The following is a 26,303-nucleotide window of genomic DNA, read 5'->3' as shown; positions in this document are numbered from 1 at the left end:
CAAGATCATGAAAACCTGACGTGCCTGAGGTAATGAGTTACCTGCGATGGGAGGCATAGTTTCCTGTGACATGGCCACTTCCATCACATCCTGGCGTTGGACAGCTGGTCAATAAAAAATGTATAATTAGAATCAAGTGCATTACATGAATTCATTTGCTCTGTCTGATTGGCTATCAGGTAGCTTCTCTTCTCAAGATAAGTTAACACAGTATAGGACATGCAGAAGATACTGAACAAAGTAAGAACCAGTAGATTAGCTAAAAGAAAACTGGCATGATCTTCAGTTATTAGTTTTCAGTATCACATCCAATTCTCTGATTCAAATGATGTAGGAAAGTAATGCTAAAATATATGTCCTAGCGATGTTGTGAGTCAACAATCAGTGGTGTTTTATTTCTTTGAAAATTTGCTTTATAAAAATAAATACTATAAACCCACGCTTTATAATGATAGTGGCTCTTAGGAATACTGGCACCAATTATATAACAGATTTCAGAAAGGCATTTTTGTGAGCTTTTAAGAGAAAGGGAACATAATAACTTCATAACATTTTGGAAACTGAAAAAGAAGAAAATCTGTGAAAATAGTACATACTACTCAAATGTAAACTGACATTTTACATGGGAAAGTTGCTGACAGTACAGAAATAGATAAGAAGTCTAGTAGAGATGGCGATCAGTTTCATCCAAAGCTTGAACCCATCAAAAACAATTGCTAATTAACAATTAACCTAAGCAGCAGGCTCTCCAAGTGGTCTGCAGAGGACAGGGTCTGTGCTGGTGCACTTCATTATATCTCGGAAGCTGGTAAATTCTGTGCATCTTATTTTTGTATATGTTTAAAAATAATGTGAGAGGGTAGTTGTCCTGAGCAGTTTTGCTTCCATAGTTAACAGAGTCCTTGGTTTCTCAGTCACTTATTTTCCTCTGATGATGCTCAAAGTTGCTCATTTGGAGTAAGCAGAGTGACCCCAGGCGACTCAGCGCTATTTGTGGCCATATTAATAATCAGAGAGAAAATCAGTTACGTCACCCATGCTTCTGGTTTCCTCTGACATCTTGCCTAAAGTGAAGGCTTATCCATATATGTGGAATGCAGAATTTACCCATTTGAAAAGACACTTAGGGACAGATTGACAACATCCAAGATTTTCTGAAATACCACCTTCTAAGTAATTTTTTTTTCCTGTGAGCTACTTTCCAATCATTTTCAGGTAATCTAAAGAAACTATAAGAGCTAGAACATTCCCATCTCTCAGAAAGATGTCTGATTTTCAGGGCTCGATCCAAGCTGAATCATCTGACTCTTCTCCCACCCCTTTTCCTAGATGGGATATCAGAAAGGAAAGTATGGAAGCTATAAATATACATTAAAAAGTAAAGGCAAAAATGAACCATGATTCACAGTTGAGCTGAGTTATCTTGCACGTGCCATTCACCTACTAAATGGAGAAACAATCTTTTCTGAATATCATACGAGTGGAATAATCAGTGCGTGAGAGATGTGTTTTAACTGCCTGGGAATTCCCACTTTGGAAATACATCGTCATCTAGTGTGCCAAATAGCAGTGCATTTATTATATTTCTATTTAAAAAAAAATTACTCCTATTAATACTGCCAGGAGAGGCAAAGAAATGCCAATGATTTTTAAATCAGTCAACTATAAATTACTTAGAAAATATAATAATAAGGTGTGCATTTAATTATCAGCTAATTAATGTTTTTAAGTTCAGTGGTATAAAGAGGTGAAGGAATAAAGACAGGATTGGGGGCGGCGCTGTAGTGGGAAAAGCTTCTGTTTGGGATTCTGATCGCTGTCTTACATTACGAATTTCAACAAAAACCTTAGACAATAACATGTGCCAATACCAGTTGGGTGATATATTCTGGGAAGTTTTGCAAATGAAAGCATCAAAATTTAGAGAAAGAAAACTAGCTAGTTCCCTCCATAAGTGGCACTCAAACTCTAAGCAAATTTGTGCTAATCAATGACATCAAAAAAATTCTATTCCAGCCAAACAGTTTTTGTTAAGCAATTAAGGTACATTTATCTGTTAGAAACAAAACACAAAATATAATAAGGACAGGGTGAAATTGTAAAGTAGTGAGACTTACACAACCAGTGTACTCACACAGATCCATACAAATACAAAACCCAGTGGAATCCACTGAAGTGCTCACCTATCTGTAAAGCGAGGTGAGAACATACGGTCGCCAGAAAGTTAATTTTCTAGGAATTCATGATTATATTCCAAAAGTTATTCAAAATCTTTTTGGACCCTTCTTCTCTTGTATTTACCTTTGCACTAATGAGAAGTGCCCATTACAAAATGGTCACACTTCATCTTTCTGTCCAAAATGGTAATTCAGATTAATTATCAGCCTTTTACACTACATTTTGTTTGGAAAGACACTGACAATTTTCAAAAATCTGTCTTCAAAGGATAAAAAATTTGTCATTTTTGAAGATATTCAAAATACTTTGCAGAAACAAAATCCATAAAAAGATTTTAAGAACTTGAACTGCAGCTCCCTGAGGGAGTAAGTATACGGCTGACCCCGCGTCACCTCTTGGGAAGAAACAGTGTTCAGTGAAATTGAGGTTCCAGTATGTTTGGCATCGTCTGTCATGTTGCTTCAGCCACCATGCTCCAGGTGAATATTAAACTCATAATACATGATATTTAAGCCAGTTATGTTTGCCTATGAAATCCTTAAAGAATGCAAAGTCTACGATTATTTAAAAATCACTCACATGTCAATACAACAAACTGATGCTGGATTAGGAACAGTTTTATGGAATGCCTTCTCTATGCAAGGCCCTGTAACAGCATTTGAGATGTGTTCCCTGCTCTCGAGTCACTCGCCTTATAGTTGGGGAAATAAGAGGCAGCACGGTAAATATTGTGTACCAGTGGTGTGGACATAGAAGAGAAAAAGAGAACAAAATCAATGAAAAAAGCACACCCTGCCCTCCTGGGGCCTCTGTCTTTGGGTGGGGAGGCAGACAGTAGTGAATACAGGTGAAGCAAAATGTATAAGTGCGTTAGATGGTGACAAATGATGAAGGAAAAAAGATCTGGAAAAGGGGAATGGGAGTATTGGGGCTGGAGGTGTGTGGGGGGTGGCCTTGCAGTAGCCAGGAAGACCTCTGAGGTAAGTGACAGTTGAGAAAGGAGCAGTTTGTGGGGAGAGCATTCTGGGCAGAGGGAACAGCCACTGTGAGGCCTTAAGGCCTCAAGGAAAAGCATGGAGAAAAAGGGGAGAGATCATTGCTGTGTGGACTTTTGGAAATGGGTGGCAGGTGACGCCAGCCTGGGGGTCCTCCTCGTGGAGGTGGTTCTAACACTGGGCAGCGGGAGGAGTGAGTGTAGACAGACGAGAAAAGGTTCCAGGGCCTAACTCTGAGGCATTCCCATCTTAAGAGGCTGCACAGGAGTCCGAGAAGGGGTAACATGTGAGGTGGAGAACATCCGCAGGTATGGTGTGCTAGAAGCCAAGTGTTGGGAATTGAAGGAGGAGGAGGGAGGGATCAGCTCTGTCACATCCTGTGGCCCTGGGGTCCAGAGGACCAAGAACCAACACCCAGATGGGGTTCCTTGGAGAATTTAAGAACGGTTTTGGTGGAATGATGAGTGAAAGCCTGTCTGGGAAAGATTTGGGAGGGAAACTGAGTCACATAGTAGAAACAATTTCCTTGAGGAGTTTAGCTGTAAAAGGAAAGAGAGACAGGGTCGAGGTGGAAGCCTGGTCAGGAGGCGGTTTTAAATTCTCTTTTTATTAGAAACATTTAAACATATTTTTATGCTGAGGGATTCAGAAGAGAGGGTACAGACACTTGTGCCTAAGTGGAAGGGTTACTGTTTGATAGAAACTCATTAATTGGCAGCTTTAAATAAACTTGCGTATGAATATGCTTTAATATGTAATCATTTACATATGGAAAATATTTTCCTGCATTTTGTTCACTCATTCACTCATTCATGTTAAACACAACCCAGCCAGCACTATACTACCTGCTGAGGATACAAATGCAAAAAAGCCACAGTGGTTCCTCCTTATCTTTGCCTGAAAAGCCTTTCTCACCCCCTCCTCCTGTCTCAGGGAGCATCTGCCGGGATCTCTCCATCCCACTGCAGGATACCTGGAAGCTGAGGTGGAGAAGGAGCTCAGGCCCACCTTCTGTCCTGGCGATGACCCAAACTAATTCATATCCGTAAGGAAGTTGTGTGAATCACACCCTAAATTCTAACAACCCACAGTCAGAAATCTTCAGGGTTAAAACAATATAAGGATGTGTGCAGTGGGCTAAGTCCACAATCCTAGTTGCTATCTCTGCAGTAATTTGGTTGTGACTCTGGCTCTGTACCTGGACACACGCTTCTCTGTGAATCTCCCCAGCTCCTGCTCCCTTCCCTGCCTTCACGGTCCACCTGCTGGCTGCCCTCCAGTTAAGACCTATTTTCCAAAGATTTGCCCGGCCCTTTTTGATTTAACCTCTTAGACTTCCAGTGGCCAGTTTTGGAATTTTCTCAGCTTTCAGCTCCCATGACAATCATTTTCCGTAGTTCCCCTCCTCCGTCTCTAAAAGACCTCACGTCTATATTCTTTGTGAGCTTCTTTTTTCTTTCTCAGGTCCCAGCAGGATGTGCGTCCTCCAATTCTGTGTTGAGCACTTTGTCCTTTTCTATTCATACCTCCTCTCTCTGTGCATCGTCGGAATCTCTACATCAACATATTAGATGATCTTCCTGGATTCCAGACCGTCCTCCAGCGCACCCCGCCTCGGAATAATTCTGCACACTGCTCTTCCTAAAACGCTATATAATTAGTTCACTTTTCTGCTCCAACACCCTGTGGCTGGTTCATTTGAAACGTGCCACCGGGCCGGGCCACTCTTCTCAAGGCCCTCGTCTGCTCCATTTTGTGCCTGCACTCTCTCTCGAGGTCCCGCTGCTCCTCAGGGCTCCGCTCAGGCCTTCCGCTCCACAAAGCTTTGTCCTGCTCTGTGCATCCTGAACTCTTGTCTCAGGACTCTGCTGGAGGTTTTACCAGTACTTATTGCCATCGGGTGCCCTGGTGTTTAACTTCTCCTGAGTCACAGAACTCTTTGCGAATGTCATAAAAACTATTAACTCTCTGACTCATATAACAGTTTGCATGAAGTGTTATAAAGTTTGCAGACTTCCTGAAGCCTTGACTAGGATCCTCTTGGGTCAGTGGATCTCAGATTAAGAACTTCTGATCGAAACATTAACACTTCTAATTGCTTTCTATTGTTTTATTTTTCAATCAGGCTTTCAATTCTTTTAGCATGAGATTGTGTCACGTACACTTTTTTTTTCATAATCCTTTAGTTTTGAGCATAGGTTTAGGTATACGTAGAACATTTAACTATTGACTGCTTGAAATTCCCCTAAAACATTCCTAAAGTCAACTATGTAAGCCAAGATATTATTACTTCAAATTATGAACTTGAGTCTCTTAATCCCAGAGTCTCACAGAATGAGCCATTGGAGATCACTTACGTGATTAATTCTTTTTTGAGATCTCTCGCATGGAGCTTGGGTTTAGGGCTTGGTATGGCGGCCTCTCCAGGAAACTTTTTTTCCTCTAAATTTTCCAGAGAGTTCACTGGATCTTTCTGGAAAAAGCAATACAGAAGCACAGAAGGCATTAGGGAACCTTGTAAAGACAACTGTATTTGAAGTCATCAGGGTCAAATCTGAGTTTTGGCTCAAAGACTTGGCTGAAATTCCTCATAGGATTTGTACACAAAATAAAATAATGAGTATAAGGTTATATCCCAATTGTCATGGACAATGAAGAAGGAGAAATTATAAATCATGGACACTTTTAAAAAGTTCACATTTTGGCAAATATAACTATAGAGGCATTTCTTCAGCTATGTAATTAATATTTTAATGTGTTTCAAGTTTTATTGTATAATGAATATTTATTAAAGAACACAGGAATAGTTGTTATGCACACAGCAGTCACTGGCAAAACAAAAGAAATGTTGCAAAAATGAATCACACAAATTTTTAAACATAAAAGGAAGAAGTAAACTTAGGTTAACAGAATGTCCTTTCTAATATACAAATAATTAAGATTTAAATTATTTAATAAAATATATAATAACTGAGTCCACAATATTTGAGCATTTAGTTTGATTTTTCTGGATAATTACTTTTATTTTCATAACGCTTCCTGTTTTTCTTAAGTTACCTCTTGCTAAGTTGGTATCTTGTATAATGCTTTTACTTATTGAATGAAATTTCTTGCTGGATTATTACTAAGTTTCACGGCCTTCTTTTAAGTTTAATATTAAACTTGATTTCATAAGGAGGACTCATTAATTCTTTCAAATCACTTATTTACCATCTGATATATTATCTTACAGAAAACTCACGATGGCTTTCCTCCACCACATAATTAGCTTACTTTCGTCATTAAGCTTGTGTCCTGTAAAAACAATACTTTCTGGGTTTAATATTAAAATATGATTAACTAATATAGAAGACCGTATTCGAATTCTCCAAACTGCTGGTCTACTTAAAGTGAGACAACTATGTGGAATTATTCAAGGTAAATCTCATTTAAAGCAAATGGATATAAAAAATGTGATATCAAAATAGAATTTTAATAATTCTGAGTCTACACTCAAAACCAATGAAAAAACAAAATCCCTGGATTTTCCCCAGCAAAGAAAAATTCTAAACTTCAATCTCAGTCATAAAGGCAAATGTAATTTCCTTCATTAATTACTTGGCTAACAGTTCAATCAATTATTTTACACAAGACCGTACAGTGGTAAACACATTGGTAAACTGTCTCAAGCAACATGTCTTCACCAAAGTAATAAAACCCGGTTTGGTACAATTTCTTTATTCATATTCTTTATAGTGGTATATATTCCATTTTACTTTATTGATAAATGTTTGATAATAGTATCAGATAATAATGGACCATTTGAAAATAAAGAGAAATGGGAGCTGGTCTGGTGGTGTAGCAGTAAAGTTCACACACTCCACTTGGGTGGCCTAGGGTTAAGATCCCCGGCACGGGCCTATCCACCACTTATCAAGCCATGGTGTGGCGGCATCCCACATATAAAATAGATGAAGATGGGCAGAGATCTTAGTGCAGGGCCAGTCTTCTCCAGTGAAAAGAAGATTGGCCATGGATGTTAGCTCAGGGCTAATCTTCCTCAAAAAAATAAAAATAAAAAACTAAAGAGAAATGGATGCTTGGTAACAATCACCTACTAATATACAAAGAGAAATGCTATTTCAATGCTGCTTCCACGGAATCAACAACAAAGTAAATGAATGAATCTTACCCTTTTCAAGTTTTACAGTGTAAATACCTAAAGGGAAGCAATTCCTAATCACAACACCTTAAACCCGATATACCACCATCCATTTCATTTGGTGTTTTCCGGATTTGGCCCGGGTAGTATTTTCCACTACAATTTATAAATGTCTTGGCTTTTTGCAAGTAGATACAAATGCTAAATCCAATGTTGTCTCAATGTGGAACAGCCTTTGTTTTTCTGTTTAGATGCTGATTTTTTCACAAAAATGGCATAGAGTAAAAAAAGAGCCATTTTATTATTTTCTTTATGATAAAGTTAAGAACAAAGTATCTTTCAGAAGGCATGTACATTTATAGATGAACATATAAAGGTTATCTACCGTTGTCTGACTGCTGAATCTATACATTATGGAAGGCAAGGAAATAGATTTTGAAAGAAATTATCAATTATGAAAGTTTAAGTTATTATTTGACTAAAATGCATACAAAAATAATGTTTCAAAATATATGGTATTTAATCTAGTATAGTAATATGTGGTAATGTTTTAATAGGATAATTTTATTAAATGTGTCCTTTTAAATATTTTGTAACTTCCTTTTAAAACTATGGACTCTTATGTATGCAATTGCATTATGCAATGGTTGTCTTTTTCCCTTTTCTTTGCTCAGCATACCATCCCTGGAAACTTGTAGAAAGCATATATGTTAAAGTACAAGAACCATCACTAAAAGAATTCTTAATTTTGTTAAAAAACATTTTATATTGGATAAATTCCTAAACAGCAACCAGTAAAAAATAAGTCAATATCTTACAATAATCATTTGTAAGAATTTTTTCAAAATTTAATGTATCAATTTGAAAATAATAATTTTACCCTGTGGCTATGTAAGAGAGAATGTAGCATATATCTGTGTATTTGGAGATTATATGGGTGAAATGAAATTCCTTTAATGTACAGATGGAAGTTTATATTGATTTCAGTAAAGACCGGAACATAATGGTAACATGAATAACAGATAATAGCATCTGGCACGTTTAACATTTTAAGCCCTGAAATCTTTGGAGAACTGACAGTTGAATGAAACTGACAGCTCTAGTTATTTCTCAGCACTTTCCTTTCGAGATATTTTGAGTTTTTTCCAGATTTAGGATTTTTTTTAGAGGGCATCTGGACAGGCTATTTCACTGAGAGAGACAGACAATATTTTCTGAAAATTACCACCAAAATTAAGCAACTGTTGTGCATATGAACTAGATAACAATGAATTAGAAATAATCACTCAATTTCTGGTGTACGTGTGTGAGTGTCATGTTGGGTGGGGTGTGGAGAGGTGGTGGAGGTGGCAATGGGAAGGCTGAGAGTGTGGGAGCAGGAGCAGACCAAATTCTCGTCTTCAGTATATTGCCTGGGCCATGTGCAGCCATCCTGGTAAAGTTCGTTGGACGTGACAAGCACCGGAACAGTCCCTGTAACTGGTTTGTGTGGTCACATCCTGTAGATCTGGGTCCTCTGTCCCGAGAAGCACCATAGACCATTGTTGCCTCCACCATACCTGCTACATACGGTTTCTTCATTATTCTCTTTTTTCTTTCCTTTCTAATTTTTCTCATTATTCTCCAGTCATCTCCATGTTTTAGTGTTTTTTTTCCCTTTTCTTTCTCTCCATTTTCCCCCTTCTCCATATTCTTCATTTTAGGAAAGTCCAGGCCCATGACTTAATTTCTATACGATCAAGGACCAACAGCTGTCCCTCCTTGAGCCTCAATTTTCTCCTCTAAAATTTTTGATAATAATCCTGCTTTTCAGGATTGTTAGGATAATGGGACTCTGGGTATTCCAATCCCTTCTCTTTTTCTTGCTGAACGTGGTATCCCTCTGCTACCTTTGCAACAAGGACATTGAATACAATCTACTTTTTCAAACTAATAACTATATCATATTTCTCACTTTCAAGATTCAGAGCAAGATGTGAAAAATACTCTCTCCTAGTGGATGACCTTGGCATGGACGAAGGAACAAAGAACAAGGGCTGAGAAACTGTACTAGGGAATTACAGTGATTCAGAAGCACTTTTGTGTGTGTCTCTGTCAGCTGTAGTGTCCGCAAGCAATGAATCACCCATGTTCAGATAACTGTGACAATAAGCATAAAAAATATTTTGTCAACTCAAACCCAGGGCAAGCACTTTGACTCCAAGAGCTCAGCATCTCCACAGGTCTCTTTGTCATTCTTAGTGACGTTGAATTTTCACATAGCTTCTCAATTGCAGATTTCAGAATACTTAGAATGGAAATTGTGGCAGTAAAAGTCTGTTGTCAGATCTGAAGTAAGTAAGCCATTCCGAAAGAGCAGAAATGTAATCTAAACAAATCCATTTTTCCCATGAATTTGCTGAGAAATAAAACACTGTCACACATATGTAAACATTAGATAAGAACATACTCCTGTTGAATCCATAAAGCTGCCAAGGTGAATGCAGATTTTTTTAGAATTATTCAAAAAATTAGATTGGAAATAAAGATTAAAATATTTGTGATGAGAGCTCATTTTCTGGCTGAGTGATATGAAATATAGCCAAGAGGTCCCTGAGGTACTAACTGGACCCCTAAACAGGACGAATCTCTCAGAATATAAGGGGTGCAATGTTGACATTGTTGCTGAAGGCACAAAATTATAACCCACATCAAACAATATAAGACCCTAAATGGAAATGAGAACCCACTTGACGCAAATTTGCTTCATTACTATTCAGGATAGGATCCGTATGTCCAACACTGTGTACAAACAGAAAGATCTCTGGAGAATGTTGACCATGCCCCATTTACAGCACACCCACAAGGATGAGGACAGAAAGCCTAAGTCCCACCTGTAAATGGTATTGAGATATGCCCTAACACAGTGGGTTTTATCCTGGCAGGATTCATCCAAGAATAGGGGCACAGTTATGCTTACTTTGTAAAGCACTGTCCTTCATGTAACATACGACTTTTACTGAACTCCCATCAACAGACCTTGTGATTAGGATTAGGCTTTCCTTTAGTGGTGTGCAGTGGGATATGTCATCGGCTGGCTGAAGATGAAGTAGTCTTGTGAATTGGAGGCTGACTTGCATGGAGTGGGACTGAATCAACAATCTTGATCTCATCATGACTGTACTTCCCAACAACCTACCACTGCCTCCTTCTGCCCATTTCGGACCGGTCATGTGGAATGATCAGTTAATGTGAATAGCAACAGATTTCTCAATTATATAAATAGACAGAAATTGGGTGTAAATTTTGTTCTTTTGCACCAGACTGAAGTGGCAGGGGGAAATGTGGTGGAGGGAAGGGATACATGTTTGCCAGTTTGTGGTCATCGCATAAGGTAAAACAGCTTCTTACACTTTGCAGGTTCAGTTTTATCTTTATTAGAGTCAAACATATATTATTTTAAGAAGTGATTCTTTTAAAATAGTATTATGATAGACTAAATAAGATCATCCTTAAATACTTTAGGTCAATTTTAAAAAGCAAGGAAGAATAAAATGACCAAGAACGCTATGGCAGAATCTAATCAGAAACTGCTGTTGTGTGAATTCCCTCACCCTTCTCCGTGATGGTGTGGGCGGTGAACACAGAGCTTGCTTTAGGTCCTAGGGGGCTCTTGCAGGGATCTGTCCCTGACTCCCCAAGTACAGTTGGCTATTCATTCCTCTATATATTTTGTTCCTGCTCTTGCTGCTGCGATTATCAGCGTATTTGGCTACGTACGTGTCAGTCCTCCTCCCAGACTGAGCTCACATGTGGCAGAAGTGTGTCCTATTTGGTGCTGCATCCACAGGACCTATATTATTTTCTGGACATGGAAATGCCAGTAAAAGTGTACTGAAGAAAAGAGGGAAGGAAGGAAGAAAGGAAAGCAGGAAGGAAGGGATGGAGGAAAGAAAGAAAGAAAGAAAGGAGAAGGAAGGGAAGAAGGGAATGAAGAAGGGGAATTGGAAACAATCCAATCTTGTGATCACTACTGTTTATATCAATTTATGTTCTGAGATGTTAAACCATGTACGAAAATCAAATTAGTCTTCCCCCAAAATCTCTGAACTTCAAAAAGCTGAAAAAGGTGGTGCACATTTCCCAAGAGAATAGCTATTTCAGATCTTTAACATTTCAACTGACAAGTTGAACAACTTGTCGAACAAGTTGAACAACTACTAACAACTTTCCTGACAACCAGCAAAACAGTAAGAATCACTAACTGTAATAATTAGGGTCTCACGTGCAATTACATAGAGTCTAAACAAAGGAGGGTTCTGGCCATGGATTCTTTTGAATGACACTAAATCATGGCTAATCTAGCCAAGCCAAGTGGCTCAAACTGTGGAGAGGAAGGGTGGATGAATTCCTACACAGTCACATCATCTGGCTTTCAGGGTGAAACCACCTCCAAGGTAACCAAATATGTAAATGTACCTCCTTGACTTTGGGATTGATACAACTCAGACAGCCAACATTCATGACCCAATACCTCAGACAATGACCATATACACAGGTATGCCAACACAGTTCCTTCACAAAACTAAGAAAACAAATTTGATATGATTCTTCCTTGTCCTTGATTTGATTTCATCTTCTACCTTCTGGTTCAGAATTAGTAAGTGGCATTTCACTGTTGAGTGATACATTGCCCCTTACAGGCTGCTGCATCTGAAGGGATAATCTCTCGTGCGGTGCACACAATTGCAGCCATAATAGGGATAAAACTCACCATAATGACGTACCATTTTAGGCAAGTGACAGGAAAAGTTGGATTGATTTATAAATTTCTTCCGAAATTTAAAACCATCACTTTACTAAAATCTAAAACAAGGTACAGAATTATGTATCATCTAAACAGGAATGTGAAAAATAATTTAGGGGGAAAAGCTAATAATATTCTCCAATCATGCTGTGTCTTAAACATATCAATTAACATATCGCAACAATACCTCTTTCTCCTCCTCTGTCTTCCCATGAGTTTTGCTATAGTTGATAGGGGTATCCCAGCCCTCGCGATCACAGAGAGCCTGACAGAAGGCTGCATTGACCAGAATGCTGCTTGTTTTGAATGGGGAAGAGGAAGGAGTTGGAACAGAAGTGTTAGAGGATGTTAGGGGTGCAGCTCTGTCCAGTATTCGGTTTTTTTTCATGCTTAAGTCCAATGTGCCATTTTCATCCACTTCTATCTCGGCTCCCTGGTATATAATAGGAAACAGAAAAACATTTAAGCAGTTTGCAGTTACAGCCTAGCCATGTGGGGCTTTTAAGGGATAATTTTAAATGCAAGCTTTTATGTAAGTATATCTGATTTTAAATCTAGCTTTCCGATTTGCTTTGGTTAATGTTCATTTCTTAGGTAGACTTTTAAGAGCAGCCCCATCAGTGAGATTTGTGTTTCTGGGTTTAAACAAAGTAAGCCTAATATAAACAAGATGTTCCAAATCCTAAATGTATTGGCTAAACCTGTTTTATGTATACATACATATATATAATATGTACATTATATATAATAATATAAATATATTATATATATATACAAAGTGTAGCTTTAAATGTTCTTTCCTAGTTCGCAGAATTATTGCTTCCAATACATCATTTAAAGCGTTAACACTCGATTTTATCAAAAGGCACAACACTACTTCCCAACTACCCTCCCACCCTCCAAATCACAATATTAATCTAACATGAGAAATTTGCAAAAACGACCAGCTGGAAGAGAATTTTTACTGGAATATTAGATTAACATGAAAGTGACATTTTACCCTGTGTTACGTGAACCAGAAAAGGTTTGTTAAACGTGGGGGCAGGTTGGGGGAGGTAGACAGTGAAAACCACGCTTCACTCCGGGGCTTTGGGCAGCAGCTGCCTGCTGGACTACTTGGAGTTCAAGTTCTACAGTGAAAACTTCAGAATAAAGATGATTATTTTCCAGATAGTTAATATGAGACAAATTATACCTTACCACATTTCTCCTTGGGATATCTTTGGCTAAGCTCTTTTTTTTTTTTTAAGTTTCGAGTCCCAACAACCTGCCGCTGTGCTCTGGATTGTTCACCAGATACAGGTGATAGAAAGCCTTCTGTGGTGCCATGAATTGTGAACATTGCCCCACAATAACTCTCAGAATTTGGGAAGAATAAGCTTGTAATTTTCCTAAGTAGGTCAGATGAATACCTTTCTGGTATTTTTACTATCATCCATCAATTCACAATTAACTTCTGGACCGTGTCTTCACTCTTCTTCCTTTTGGCTGGTAAAGCAGGAATCTTTGAATATGTTAGCAGGATCCCGAATGCTCACGGTAGCCAGTTACTTCCCAGGGGATTTATTCGAACTGCCCATTTACACTCTGGCCTCCCCAAGCCCCAGCAGTGGCCACAGAGGTGTGGCCGCCGTAGCTGGACTCCAAAGGCCCACTGCTTGAGCCTGATTTAGAAAGTAAAAACACCACTTCTGTATGCTTGTTTTACCTGCAAAGTTCCTATTTTCATTCTCCAAGCCTACGAGATAGACATGCTTTACTATATTTGTGGGAGGTAAATACACTTCTAATATGTTTGTGCTAAGATGCTTTGGCCATATCTTTCTGTCCTTTTTAGTAAATAGTTTAATCTCCTGTGATAGTTTTAAGCCCTGAATTTGACAGTACAGCTTATCCGGGATAATAACTTAGTAACCACAACATCTTATGCCATCTGTATAATATCAAATACATTTTTATACCAGCATTAATAAACCTTAGTTACAAAAATCCAAGATATTAACCGTATCAGTGCCACATGCTCTCTCCATGATATAACAATGTATTCTGCCATGAGCACATCAAAACAATTTTTGGCATCATAGCTGATATGTAACTATAGCGATGAAACAGAGCTATGGTAATCAAGTTTAATGGCGAATGTAAAGTAAAATGCTAAATATTGTAGTTGCTGACATTTTTCATAAAAAATAAAAAACTTGGGTTAAGACTGCACAACCAACATTCACATAAAATTCCAGACCTCCGTGACAGATGGCTTAGGAAAAAGAAGCCATGTGACTGGGCTGCAGAGTTTTATAGTGCAAAACCCATAAATAGTGCAGATCTGATCTCGCTGAAAAAATATCAACTATTCCAAGACAACACATATATATTTTAGTTTTTACAGAAAAAAATCCAAATAGTAAATTAAAAAATTAGAGATTCTTTGAGTTGTTATGATTACACATCTTGAGTACTCTTGTGCTGATTGAAAAAAATCTCACTGCTAATGTTTAAAAGAGGCGCTTTTCTACATCCCGCGCCGCAGCCGGCTGCTCAGGGCACCTGACTCGACTGGGAGAGAGTGCGGCAGCACGTTTGGGTAGCAGGGTACAGATGGGCTTTAAGTGAGCTCACAGATGCACTCGACAATTACAGACAGTACCAGAGAGGGGGCCCTTTCTGCCCAGAGATGGGTGGATCATGCGTTTACTGCATGGATTTTTATTCAGAGCAGTATCAATAGACATCACTTTTCTGTGCTTGAAACTCGGACTGGCAGGACAAAAAGGAGGGGCTGTTGGGAGAGGCCACACGAGGAGGAGGCAATAGCAGGACAGCTGACACGACTCCCTGCCCCAGACTTCAAATATTCTGATTTCTCAAGGTGCTATTTTGGATTCTTATTTTAGTCATCTAAATTTAAATTTTTTTGAGGGTAGGCATAGGTCTAGTACTCATGTATTTTGCAACTTAGGAGCGACATCAAAGACCATCTAGACCAACCACTTTTGAGTTACCGATGCTACCTAGGATTTATTTATTCATTAGATTATTGAGAAAGCACTTAACATTTTCAATCCACTATATTTTCAGGAAAGAAAAATTGAAAAATATATTGTTCTTGTCTTCAAGGAGCTTATTTTATGCATATAGGAGATTGTTAATGAAAGGTAACTTAATAAATATATTATAAATTATTATTCAACTGAAAGTTGAGATAATTATTCATTATAATCCTTATCTGTACTATAAAATAAGAAGCAACTCAGATGTCCCCCAACAGAGAGATGATTAATGAAATTATGTTGCATCTATTTAATGGCACATTAGTGGCCAGTAAAATGATAATTGATAAAATGATAATTATGAAGACTGTGTTGCACCTAGGGAAAGACATATTACTGAAAGCAGGAAACAGCCTGGCTCGCCTATTACGCTGACAGCTAGGGAGAAACAAGAGAAGTTTGTTTTCTGAAGAACAAGGGCAGACACAGAGACTATTGTATTTCATTTAGAGGATAGGCTTATGGCTGTTTTCCTCCAATATTCTACAGGCAAATAATAATATTATATTGTTTTAACAACTGAAAATTGTCATACATTCAAAGATAGTGACGAAGTCAAAGCAAAATTATAATTTTACCTTAAATATTATGATTGTGAAAATTATTAATGTCCTTAAATTTAAATTTAATCCTCTGTTGATTAATAGAGTAAGACAGCATTGTTTGCCTTATTTGGCAAGCTTTCTACTAATACAAAATACGTCATGCACCACCTCTGCCTTTTTGACTTGGCTAAGAGGAGACACAAAATTCAGTGTCCCTCAGCCTGGGTATCTGCTGTGAGTGCTCTGGTTTTCATCTCCTGACTCCTATTCTTTAATTCTCCCACCAGGGTGTTTTGTTTGAAGAGTATCTTTTCTGTATTGAAAGCTATCTGAAATATGTTTTCAAAGTAGGCAGGGTATTAACAGTAAATGAATAAAAGGAAAAGACTTTATTCTTACTAAACAGTAATTGAGTATTAAAACTAGGAATTTAGGAGTTGAAATTTGAATGTACTCAATATAAATAGAATGATGGAATTCAGAGGAGAAATAAGTGACTGATATACAGCATAAAATTAAAATTAAATTTATACCCATTTCCCAAAAATCTTTGTCTGTGACTGGGAATCATAGTCAGTGAACGTTCTTGGGTGGGCCAGCGGTCTATATAGCATGTAATGATACACGCTTTAAGAAGAGAAGAAGTTGCACAGGAGTGAATTCAAATTTCAGTTCCCATAGGTATAGCTGTGCCACTAGGAGAAAATTATTTAATATCTCTGTACTGCTGTTTCTTCATCTGTAAAATGGGATAATAATATCTGCTTTACAGAGTTTCTAGAAAGATTAAAAAGGATTAATGCGGGCAAAGAGCTTATTTACAGTGCCTGCTACATAGTAGGTCTTCAATAAATGACAACTAAAGATAAGCATGATTTGATCGGGATTTTGAATACCAAAAGAGATACGTCCCTATGCTACTGTACACAGAGGTAAAGAGACAGCTGTTCAATATCTAGTCTCCCTCCACATGTGTCAGTTGGTTCCTTGTGATCTTTGACCTAAGTCCCTCATAACATTCCAATCACAATATATGGTATAACCAGTCCCAATGCTAAAGTTACTGAAAAAGGCTACTTTTGGATTCTAACCATCCTGAGAAGCCCCAGGCTATTTCTGATATCAGGCAGCAAGAATGGCGATGTGATATCATGTTGTTTCTAGGTTTTGTTCAAGCACAAAACAGACTTTGAACTTTAAACATTTCAAGCAAGTGTCAATTTTTTGTTTTCTTTTAAGGCACACTGTGCATATGTCACTTTGTCTAAACAGGTGGGGAAAACACCAAAACAAACAACAGAATGCTTGGCAAGCAGCAGTGATTAGGATAAAGATAGACTGTGAAGCATGTTCCTACCTCTGCTGATGAGGGTGGGAGGAAGAAGGAAAAGTGGGGACTCTCTCTGACACGTGCTGGCGCGTGTTCTCATGGGGCCTGAGGAAAGCATCAGCAAACTCAGCAAACCCAGGATGCTCGCTCTGTGCCTGCTGCCTCGTTTCTGCTGAATGCTGTGCTCATATCAGTAGCAACAGTCTCCAGACTAAAACGGGAGTGTTTGAAGCTGTGGTCCATGGATGTTTTACAAACTCATAATTAATTCCAAATTAAAATGAAGGACATTATACAAATCTTAGAACCAATGAAAGTATTGGTATTAAGAGAGGGCTCATTCTTCAGGCAAAATTACCCTTACCCATTACGATAGCCACTACGTGCTAATAATACCAATTTTTTCTCTTGACTTGATTCCTCAAAAAGGAATTAAAACACATACCAGTGATTTTGGTGGTGTTGATGTGTTGTGTACATGACAGATTATAGTTTAAGAAATAAAAAATTCCTCTTAAGACCTATTTTCAGTATATAATGGACTTGAGCTTGGGCAGTGATGGGCAACGTTAGCACTAACGTCATTAGCACAGTGCTGGAAAAGGGCATTTGAAGGAAGTGCTTCAGTGTTGGGTAAACAGCTGCTCGGTGCTGAGAAATTTCAGAAGGAGAAGAACAATTTGGAATATCCATATCATTCTCCATTGTTTTCAGAGTGGGTAGGAACTCAAAGTTCTCTTGCCTCTCTGAAGATAGCCTCTGCTCTCATTATCTTCCATAAGATTAGAGATTTTGCAAATCACGCATTCAGATCTCCCATGCACATAGCATGAAAAATCTGGATTAGCCCTGACAAGCGGGTATGCAGGCAATTTCAAGGTTAGTGTTCTCTGGCTTGATTTTGAAAAGGTCGTGCCCATGTGTGACAGCACGATCTGTAATTTGTTCTCCTATTGGGTTCTTTAAGCAACTTCAGAGAAGCTCATTATGTAAAAGAAAGGACTGGATGGAGGCAGAAGGAAAACAAGAAATCAGCCCTCACCCAAGTTCTGATCAAATTTCCTTCAAAGCCATCTGTGCCTTCCCTGGATATTAGGAACATCATCTCTAAAATCTAGCTCTCTGCCTGGAACAACCATTTCTTTTGTCTTGCTTTGTCCAAAAACTCCTCGAAGGTAGGGTCTGTGATGGAATCTCACGTGTGACTTAAACAGTCCAGCACTTACAGACCTTTTAGTTGTACAACTAAGAGTGCATCTGCCAGAAGCTCTCTCTAGTACCTCAAAAATGCTTCTATGCTCAGCTACAGAAGTCAAGAGGAAGGAAAAGCTGTACATCATCACATGCTTCTTTCTAAATAAGGAACTCAAGAGATCTATGGATTTTGGCTAGCAGAAGTAAACATACCAACAGCCTGCCATGGAGGAAAAACCAAACCATAGTGGATAGAGAATCAAGCTCATATTCGATGTGGAGGGCAAGATTATTTATAGTTAATCCTACATTATGTAAAGGACACAGAGTAAAGTGCAACATTGACAATGGAAATAGCCCACATTGAGTATTGTTTGATCACAGACCATTTTTCAGGGTTAATTACTTTGGCCTTTTCTCATTTTTTGCTAAAATAATTATTTTTTTTGTGTGGTTTCAGGAATTTATGAGGTTCTCTCATATTCAGAAAATAGGATCCAAGTAGGACAGAATTCTGCAAATTGTTACAGTTGTGTGTGAATGCACACCTGGAAGAAGGATTCTGCACAAAGTGACATTGGAGGGTGCCATATTTATCCTATTTTAACAACCACTATGTCAAATGAGACAATTTTCCTTGGAAAATGGTTTTCAAAACTGTCAGCATAACAAACTCCTTCTAAAAGTCATTGGGTGCCCTTTCTGTCTCTTCCATCCTCAGCATCACATCAATGGTCTGGCCTCTGCAGCTGAGATGTGGCCGGCAGTTGTGAGGCTGAGGCATGCCGTGGAGCTGCTGTCACCTGCGCAGGCGCATCTGCTCCACAGAGCACCCCTGGTGCACACAGAGCTCCCAATAGGAGCGCAACAACATGCACAGGAAGTCGATTATTGGAATTTTTGAAATGTGCTGATTTAACAGTCACTTTTCTGACCAGAAAGATGTTTAAAAAGAGAAGAATATATATTGATAAGGAAAAGTACTCTCACATTTTAGTCACCTTTGTTTGATTCATTGTTTGGCTTCAACATTTAATAGAACAGGGAGAATGCAAAGGTTAAAGGCAGAATTCTGAGGAACAAAAAAATATCTACACATGCAGACGGAAAACATTCATTCTACAACCGTTTACTCAAGTAATTTAGGTAACATTAATCATTATAATCTTGGTACTTTTATTCTCATAGGACAGCCTAAACAAACAAGTAATAAAGCACTGAAAAGGAAGATATTTTAGTATTTCTCCAACTAGCTGCATATCAGAATATCCTTTTCAAAAAGAAGAAATTTATTCAGGTTTTTAAAAATAAATTTAAAAATAACTAAAGGTGCATTTTGAAGTACTTGAAATCATTCATCTATATAAATAATTTCTAACTTGGATTCCTTTGAATTTGGATAGCTTGGTATTTTTTTAATATTTTTTAGAGGATGTGCTTTTCTTTGTTTAAGAACCTCATTTGTTTAAAAATTGTTTTTGAGTGCTTTTTGGCCATCAACTCTTCCTGGGGTTTACTTGGCTCAGATTTGTCCAGAAGCTAATTCTGATTCTTCTGTCAAATGCTCGATGGCACCGCGTTCCCTGCTCTCCTGAAGGCCTGGCACGGCACAGGTGAGCAGCTGACCACACCAGGGATGGGGTTTGCTTAAAGGGAAAAGGAGAGCCGTATCCTTTATCGGCTGAGTTTCAGGGGGAGTGTTGAACCAGGGAATCTTCCACTTAAAACAGGCATAAAAATCTCTTCTCCAAATAAGCCTGAGCACTTGATTTCAGCTGGCATCAGCCATCTAGGTAGGACAATAATTCCTTTTAACTGAGCCCTCTGTGTGGATGGGAGTTGCTGGCTCCAGCTGAAGGCCGAGCAGCTCCTATACTTCCTCCGGGGATCGCTGTCACTCTGTAGCTGATACATCCCTCCTCCTCAAAAGGCAAGAAGTGGAAGATCTCTGCTTTCTGTTTTCATCAAGGTATCATAAACATGGATATCTACTTCTCGTTGTTAGTCAAAAATGAGAGGTTATTAGAGAAATGTGGTTAATTTCACGGGCTTCGGAAATGTGGTATTTTCACAAACTTCACAGAATTTGATTTTGGATCTGAATGCCCTGCATTTTCAAGTCCCCCAAACCATCTCTTGCTGATTTAATGTATCTAGGTTTTACTATGTGTCCTTTGAGAATACTACAGCAACTTACACTATCTTATGTTTTACAATAGTAACATGTGCAATAATAAAATTTCATGAGTCAATTTTGCAAATGTTTTACAAGTCACTGTTTAATCAAACACTTCCTACCATCTTTGATTTGCAGACATCAAAAAGCTTCTATTGTTCAGACTGATTTTAATGGCAACCCACTCTTCTTATGTGCCAAAATCTCCAACACAAAAATAGATTTGAAATCTATAAATCTCCTCAACCAGTCTCCATAACTCACTTCCTCCCAAACTTTGATGCACTACCTGCAAGAACACCCACTCTTTCACTCCTCCTTGAACCCATCAAGCTCATCACTGTCAGTGTTCCTCTGAGTGTCTCCCTAAGACAAGGAGGGGATGTGCTTTAGAGGTGGGGAGTGGTGTGGTAGTGAATGTGGTTAGCAACATGAAAGGCAGTTTATTCTCACGGTTCAGTCGCTGGCCCACCCTCCGGGCTCTTGGACTGGCCTACCTTGGCATGCAGACTCTGTGGTTTGTTGGAGAGGATGTCTGCAGCTTCCCTGCAGCGGGTGGAAAGGTTCAGGATGGCAGCAGCTGCTGCTATGTGGGTGTCTTCACTACATTGACCGTAGCTATAAGAGCTGGCGCGGCAAGGGCTCTGTGTGTGGGCGCCTGCACTAGGCAGTCGATTAGGAAATTTCCCTGGATTTGAAAAATGCTTTGCTGTTGAAGAGAGATTTGATTAGCAATTTCATGTACGTGGTTTTATTCATTAAATAGATTTGTTTTAAAGGTATAACTTCTTGCATTAAAAAATGTGAAGAATAAATTAAAACATGATCCATTACCCATTGGTATGTTAAATGAAGGTTATTCTGATTGGTTTTCACAGAAGTTCACAGATCAAATGATGTGATTGTTGGGAAAGAATGTCTATTCTCTTAATATTTTTTGTATTTACGCTTCTTACAACAAAACCTCCATAATTAATGTTATGGGGCAGGTGCACTGGCAGCATTTGTGGTAAAAATTGTGGATTAAAAGCCACACTAGCAAAACCCATCAAGGACTACAGAGGTTAAGGCCAGTGCATCTACAAACTGTATGTGTGAGGACAAGTAATTCCAGTAGAGAAAAAAATGTATCCTTTCAATATCTATTTTCACAATAACACAGTCTATACTTAGATATGGAATTGCATTTTTATTATTTGACATGCAGGCTTGTTTTGTGCTTAAAACAGTAGAAGCTGTTCTTCATTTAACTAGATGGAGCTAAATACATGGTGGAATCTTTAATGAGCTGGCATTTTGCATATTCAGGTAAACCATGATGAGCAAAGGACAGAGAAAATGTTCTCCATGTGAACAGAAAGCCAGTTTAGTGATCAAGGCTGAGTTTCTGCTCTAAGTTTCTGTTGTGGGTACCAAGGCATTACTGATAGAATTAACCATAGTTCTCTTCACTCTGGGTGTTCACAAACATCACTCAAGGTTACAGAGAAACACCCAAGATTTCATGTGGAATAATAAAAACGTATTTAGTTATTTATTTTGCTGTAAAAATGGTTTATTTTAAATATTTGATCAGTATTTTTCAAAAATAATTTGACATTACCAAATGTTATTCCTATAATTATAATATATGAAAATATCACTGAATGTTTCACATTTTTAAATCAATATCCATATCAGATGAGTATATAGATTGCTCTTATTAATTAGTTTCATCTGAATTAAACAAATATGTATATGATTATGTATGTGTGTATATTTTGTGTATATATAATAAAACTGTATACATATATATATATTTGTACGGACAAATTGTGTGTGTGCATAAATTTTTTTCCTGAATCTAATAGGTTGTCAGGTTATTTGGCTGGGCCCTGTTTTTGGTAAGAATAGGCAAAATATCTTTTGGAGTATCATGCGCTTCTTGTTGATGGGAAAACTCCTTTCAATTCTGTTTATCCACTGCTGAGTTTTACACAGCATTCTAGTTCTTTGAAAGAGGTGATTAACATTACAGAATGAAGCCAATATTCTGTGTTCCTAGGAATACTCAGTCTAGGTAAGTAGGTGTGAGACCAATGGGATTCCCTGGATTTGTAGAACCTTATAAAAAATTCATAGTCTATAGAGGTCTCAAATTGGGGAATTATTTCACTTCTTCCCTTATGATTAAGTTACCATAATGCAGAAATTATTCCTAGGTTTATTCCCAACATTCACGTTCTTACCTTTTCATTAGAATATTCAAGGATTCTAAACAACTTAAGAAATGTGTGAGTAAACCTCAAGTTTCCTATGGTATAGCATTGTTGAGTTACGACTTTATGGATGTGTTAGTACTACAGCATTAACACATTTTTAGTGTTTCTATATTAATTCTTAAATTTGCGATAAACATCTCCATAGCCATACACATTTTTTTCCTAGTAAAATCTTGATTCCTGAATTGCGGGTTTCTCCTCAGACTTTTCATTTTTTCTCCCATCTTCAGTCTGATCACTTTTGCTAATTTAAATAATATTTTAAGTAATATTTCAACATTTTAACTATTAAATTTCCATAATTTCAATATGAGTCAAAATTACTGTTTTATAATAATTATTACAGTTTTCAATATTAGTCCCAATCCCAGTCAAATGTGAATTAAATATTTCGTTAGAATTACTATATTTAAACAATGGCACCATATTTATAGAATAATTAATCCATTAACTATTCACCATATTCAGTGTAACTTTATGTAAAATCAGTAACATTGATCAACTTATTATTGTTTTCCTTTATTTTATTTCACTGTACAGTATATTTTTTCTCCTCCCAGCAGTAAGCGTATTGTAAATTTGAGTACGCCCCCTCCCCCAACACACACATACACAAGATGCATTTTTTTTGGAAAAAGTATTAGAATTTAAAGCTTACATTCTGGAAATGGTGGTGTTTTTCGTCCTTGACCTGTCTGTATGATAGAGCGTTTACCAAAAACCTGGGCATCGAAACTGGCATAATCAAATGGTACTTTCCCAAACTTCTCCTGTTCTTTTGACACCGTGGCTCTGGGAGAGGTGATGGCCTGTGATCGGAAATTGAATTCAATTTGCTTCACCAAACTAGTCCTGAAGAGAGAGGGGAAGAGTTCAAAAGAAATAGCATGAAACTATTGGCGGACATATTAGCATCAGAATTTAAAGTAGATTGGATATGTCATTCCTGTAGGTACCCACAGAGACACTGCACCTCAGACAAGAGCTCTGGCTGCATGCAGCATGAAACAGCAGGGTGCTCTGCACCTGGAGTGAAAGATGGGAGGCACTTTGGGCTCTAGGTGACTATAGTGAGGCTGCATATTGTGTGTCCGAGTCTCCCCTCAGTAAAAGTGGAACGTGCAATCCTCCATTCTTCTCATGCAGATGCCAAGAAGAGTAAGTATTTGACATCTGTTAGCACTTTGAGCTCCATAGAGAAAAGTGCCGTGTAACTGTCATTAGGGCACTGACAAGGTGTGCACATTCTGCTTGTTAGGACTGTTAATCAGATTAGCAGCGAGAAGTCATGATTGTAACTAGTGAGAGAATGTCATTATATTCTGTCCGAAGAAGTGATGCTGAGCTCTGCTCCGTTCAGCAGAGCTGGCAGGAGCCCGGTGCCCATCAGGGCAGTGCAGGCACCAGAAACTTGATTCTTGAATTCTGAGTTTCTTCTTGGCTCTTCATCTTTTTTCCACTTTCAGTTTGAATGTTTCTGCTGATTTAAATAGTATTTCAATATTTTATCTATTAAATTGCCACCATTTCAATATGAATCAAAATTACTGTGTTATAATGGCTATCACATTTTTCAGTAGCAGTATCCCAATCCAAGCTAATTGTGAATTGTATATTCCTTTAGAATTACTTGGATTAAACAGAGGGTCTCATATTTGTGTAGCACCAACTCCAGTCAAGGAAAACACAAATGTCCTTGTGCTGTGGTCTAATGGTAAAGAACATAAACACATACACCTTTCAGAATTTAGCAGTATCAAAAATGTTTATTTTTCTTTTGTTTTCTACCAAAACATGCCTGACTCATCAGAATGTCAGTTTTGATGATATTTCTTGGATTAGATAAAAAACTTTTTAGCTACTACATAAAAATATTTGAGTGATTAGTTGATCTAGTTGTTGGCTTATACTCCTAAAGCTGCACAACTGTTCTAGTCTAAAATAATATTTATCTTTGAAGAAATGAGCAGGGACCGGCTCTGTGGCTGAGTGGCTAAGTTCGCGTGCTCCACTGCGGTGGCCCAGGGTTCGAATCCTGGGTGCGAACATGGCAATGCTCGTCAGGCCACGTTGAGGCGGCATCCCACATCACACAACTAGAAGGACATACAACTAAGATATACAACTGTGTACAGGGCGGGTTTGGGAAGATAAAGCAGAAAAAAGAAAAAAAGATTGGCAACAGTTGTTAGCCCAGGTGCCAATCTTAAAAAAAAAAAAGAAAGAAATGAGCAAAACAAAATGTAATGTTATTTCTATATTTGATAAATGACCTACTTAGAGAGAGACTAGAGAATACAGTAATACCAACCAAGAATCTTGCTATAAGATTTTTAACTGCTACTTATTCAGTCATTCATGATCTTTTCCTGACATATGTTCTTCACTTATGTGATTTGAATGACAATTTTGACTCTAGGATATTAAATCTATAGAAGAAAATATAGAAGCCATATTTTGAAAATGTTCCTAATAACTATTTTGCATTTCAGCATCTCTTTAACAACAATGAAGATCAGGTCATCTATTTTAATCCTGAAATCACTTTTCCTAACATATATGATTTTTGTATTAATAAATGTATAACTTCACCTTGTGTCATCATGTATAGTTTATTATTTCCGTGTAAGTGAGTTCTTCCAAACTACTAGAGATTGTGAAGCATCTAAGATCAATAGGAGATATTTTATTAACAGTTATCAATTCATGGAACAAACTTTTGTTTTAAAGAAACTATATGTAGATATGGAGCAAGATGAATATACAACACCCCATATTTTGAGTGGGTCTGAATGATTAATGATAGCATTTTCTTCAAGCAGAGAGGTTAAGTCAATCTTAAGGGAGAGCTTACCTGACTAGTGGCATGGGCTGCATTTAGCGACATAGTATTTTGATGAATACATATACGTTATCAAATACTTTATTTCTTCTAGAGTCATCCACAATATCTTACCTTTGCAGACAGATTAATTTCAAGTTAAACTTATGGAGAGTCTGGCAGTCACTTTAAGAGATAGTATGAGTAACCGGACCAGCCTTTCAAATGGATACTGGCAGCCGGACATGAAGGTCAGGCCATAGTGAATTGGCACATGGGTGAAGGGCCCTGTCACACGGGAGCATGGCATGAAGAGAGTATCAGGAATGTCACGGGATGGTCATACCTGTGAACCTGGTCAGGACACTGCCCAGTTTTAGGAGAATCAAGCTGATTTTTGTCCTGGGACATTGCCAATTTTTCAGCTGCAGCAATTGGACAGCCGGAAAGACTGTTTAAAGGAAAAGAGGGAGAATTTGAGTTAAAATGATAATGTGATTTGCTTTGGCACGTGCTTCACAGCATACTTGGCACACACTAAATGTTACGTCATATTAATAGTTCACTTAGCACCATTCTCATGCTAAAAGATCCCAAAGGGTTTTGCAAACTATAGTGTCAACATCTGTCCCCTAACCCCATCTCAGAGGGGAAAGAAAACAAACTCATTTTTAAAGTCAAAATATTATGTAAGGGAGAAATAACTAAATTATTCTGCAACTTCCTAATATTCTAAGTAGAATGTGCTCACTCCAATTGCAATGTGTCCAGATATAGATGTTAGCATGACAATTCCATGATTTATCTTAGGATTTTTAGCAAAATA

General features: G+C 37.9%; 1 protein-coding gene across 4 annotated transcripts in view; it reads right to left on the bottom strand.

Annotated features, from left to right (window-relative positions):
- Window positions 1–26,303, bottom strand: part of LOC103554151 (ST18 C2H2C-type zinc finger transcription factor) — a 98,542-nt gene that overhangs the window by 21,218 nt on the left and 51,021 nt on the right. For 2 of the 4 annotated variants that reach the window (XM_070630607.1, XM_070630608.1), the window contains exons 9-14: window positions 25,824–25,928; window positions 23,315–23,508; window positions 20,893–21,104; window positions 12,288–12,533; window positions 5,531–5,646; window positions 42–104 (exon numbers count right to left, since the gene is read on the bottom strand). In XM_070630607.1, the coding sequence (XP_070486708.1) occupies window positions 42–104; window positions 5,531–5,646; window positions 12,288–12,533; window positions 20,893–21,104; window positions 23,315–23,508; window positions 25,824–25,928 (936 nt within the window). The remainder of the gene's footprint in view (window positions 1–41; window positions 105–5,530; window positions 5,647–12,287; window positions 12,534–20,892; window positions 21,105–23,314; window positions 23,509–25,823; window positions 25,929–26,303) is intronic. The other 2 variants (XM_070630609.1, XM_070630610.1) reach the window with 1 other exon arrangement.

The sequence above is a fragment of the Equus przewalskii genome, chromosome 8 (assembly GCF_037783145.1).
Source record: "Equus przewalskii isolate Varuska chromosome 8, EquPr2, whole genome shotgun sequence".
Taxonomy (NCBI): domain Eukaryota; kingdom Metazoa; phylum Chordata; class Mammalia; order Perissodactyla; family Equidae; genus Equus; species Equus przewalskii.
The sequence above is the reverse complement of the archived record's forward strand: the minus strand, read 5'-3'. Positions and strand labels throughout refer to the sequence as shown.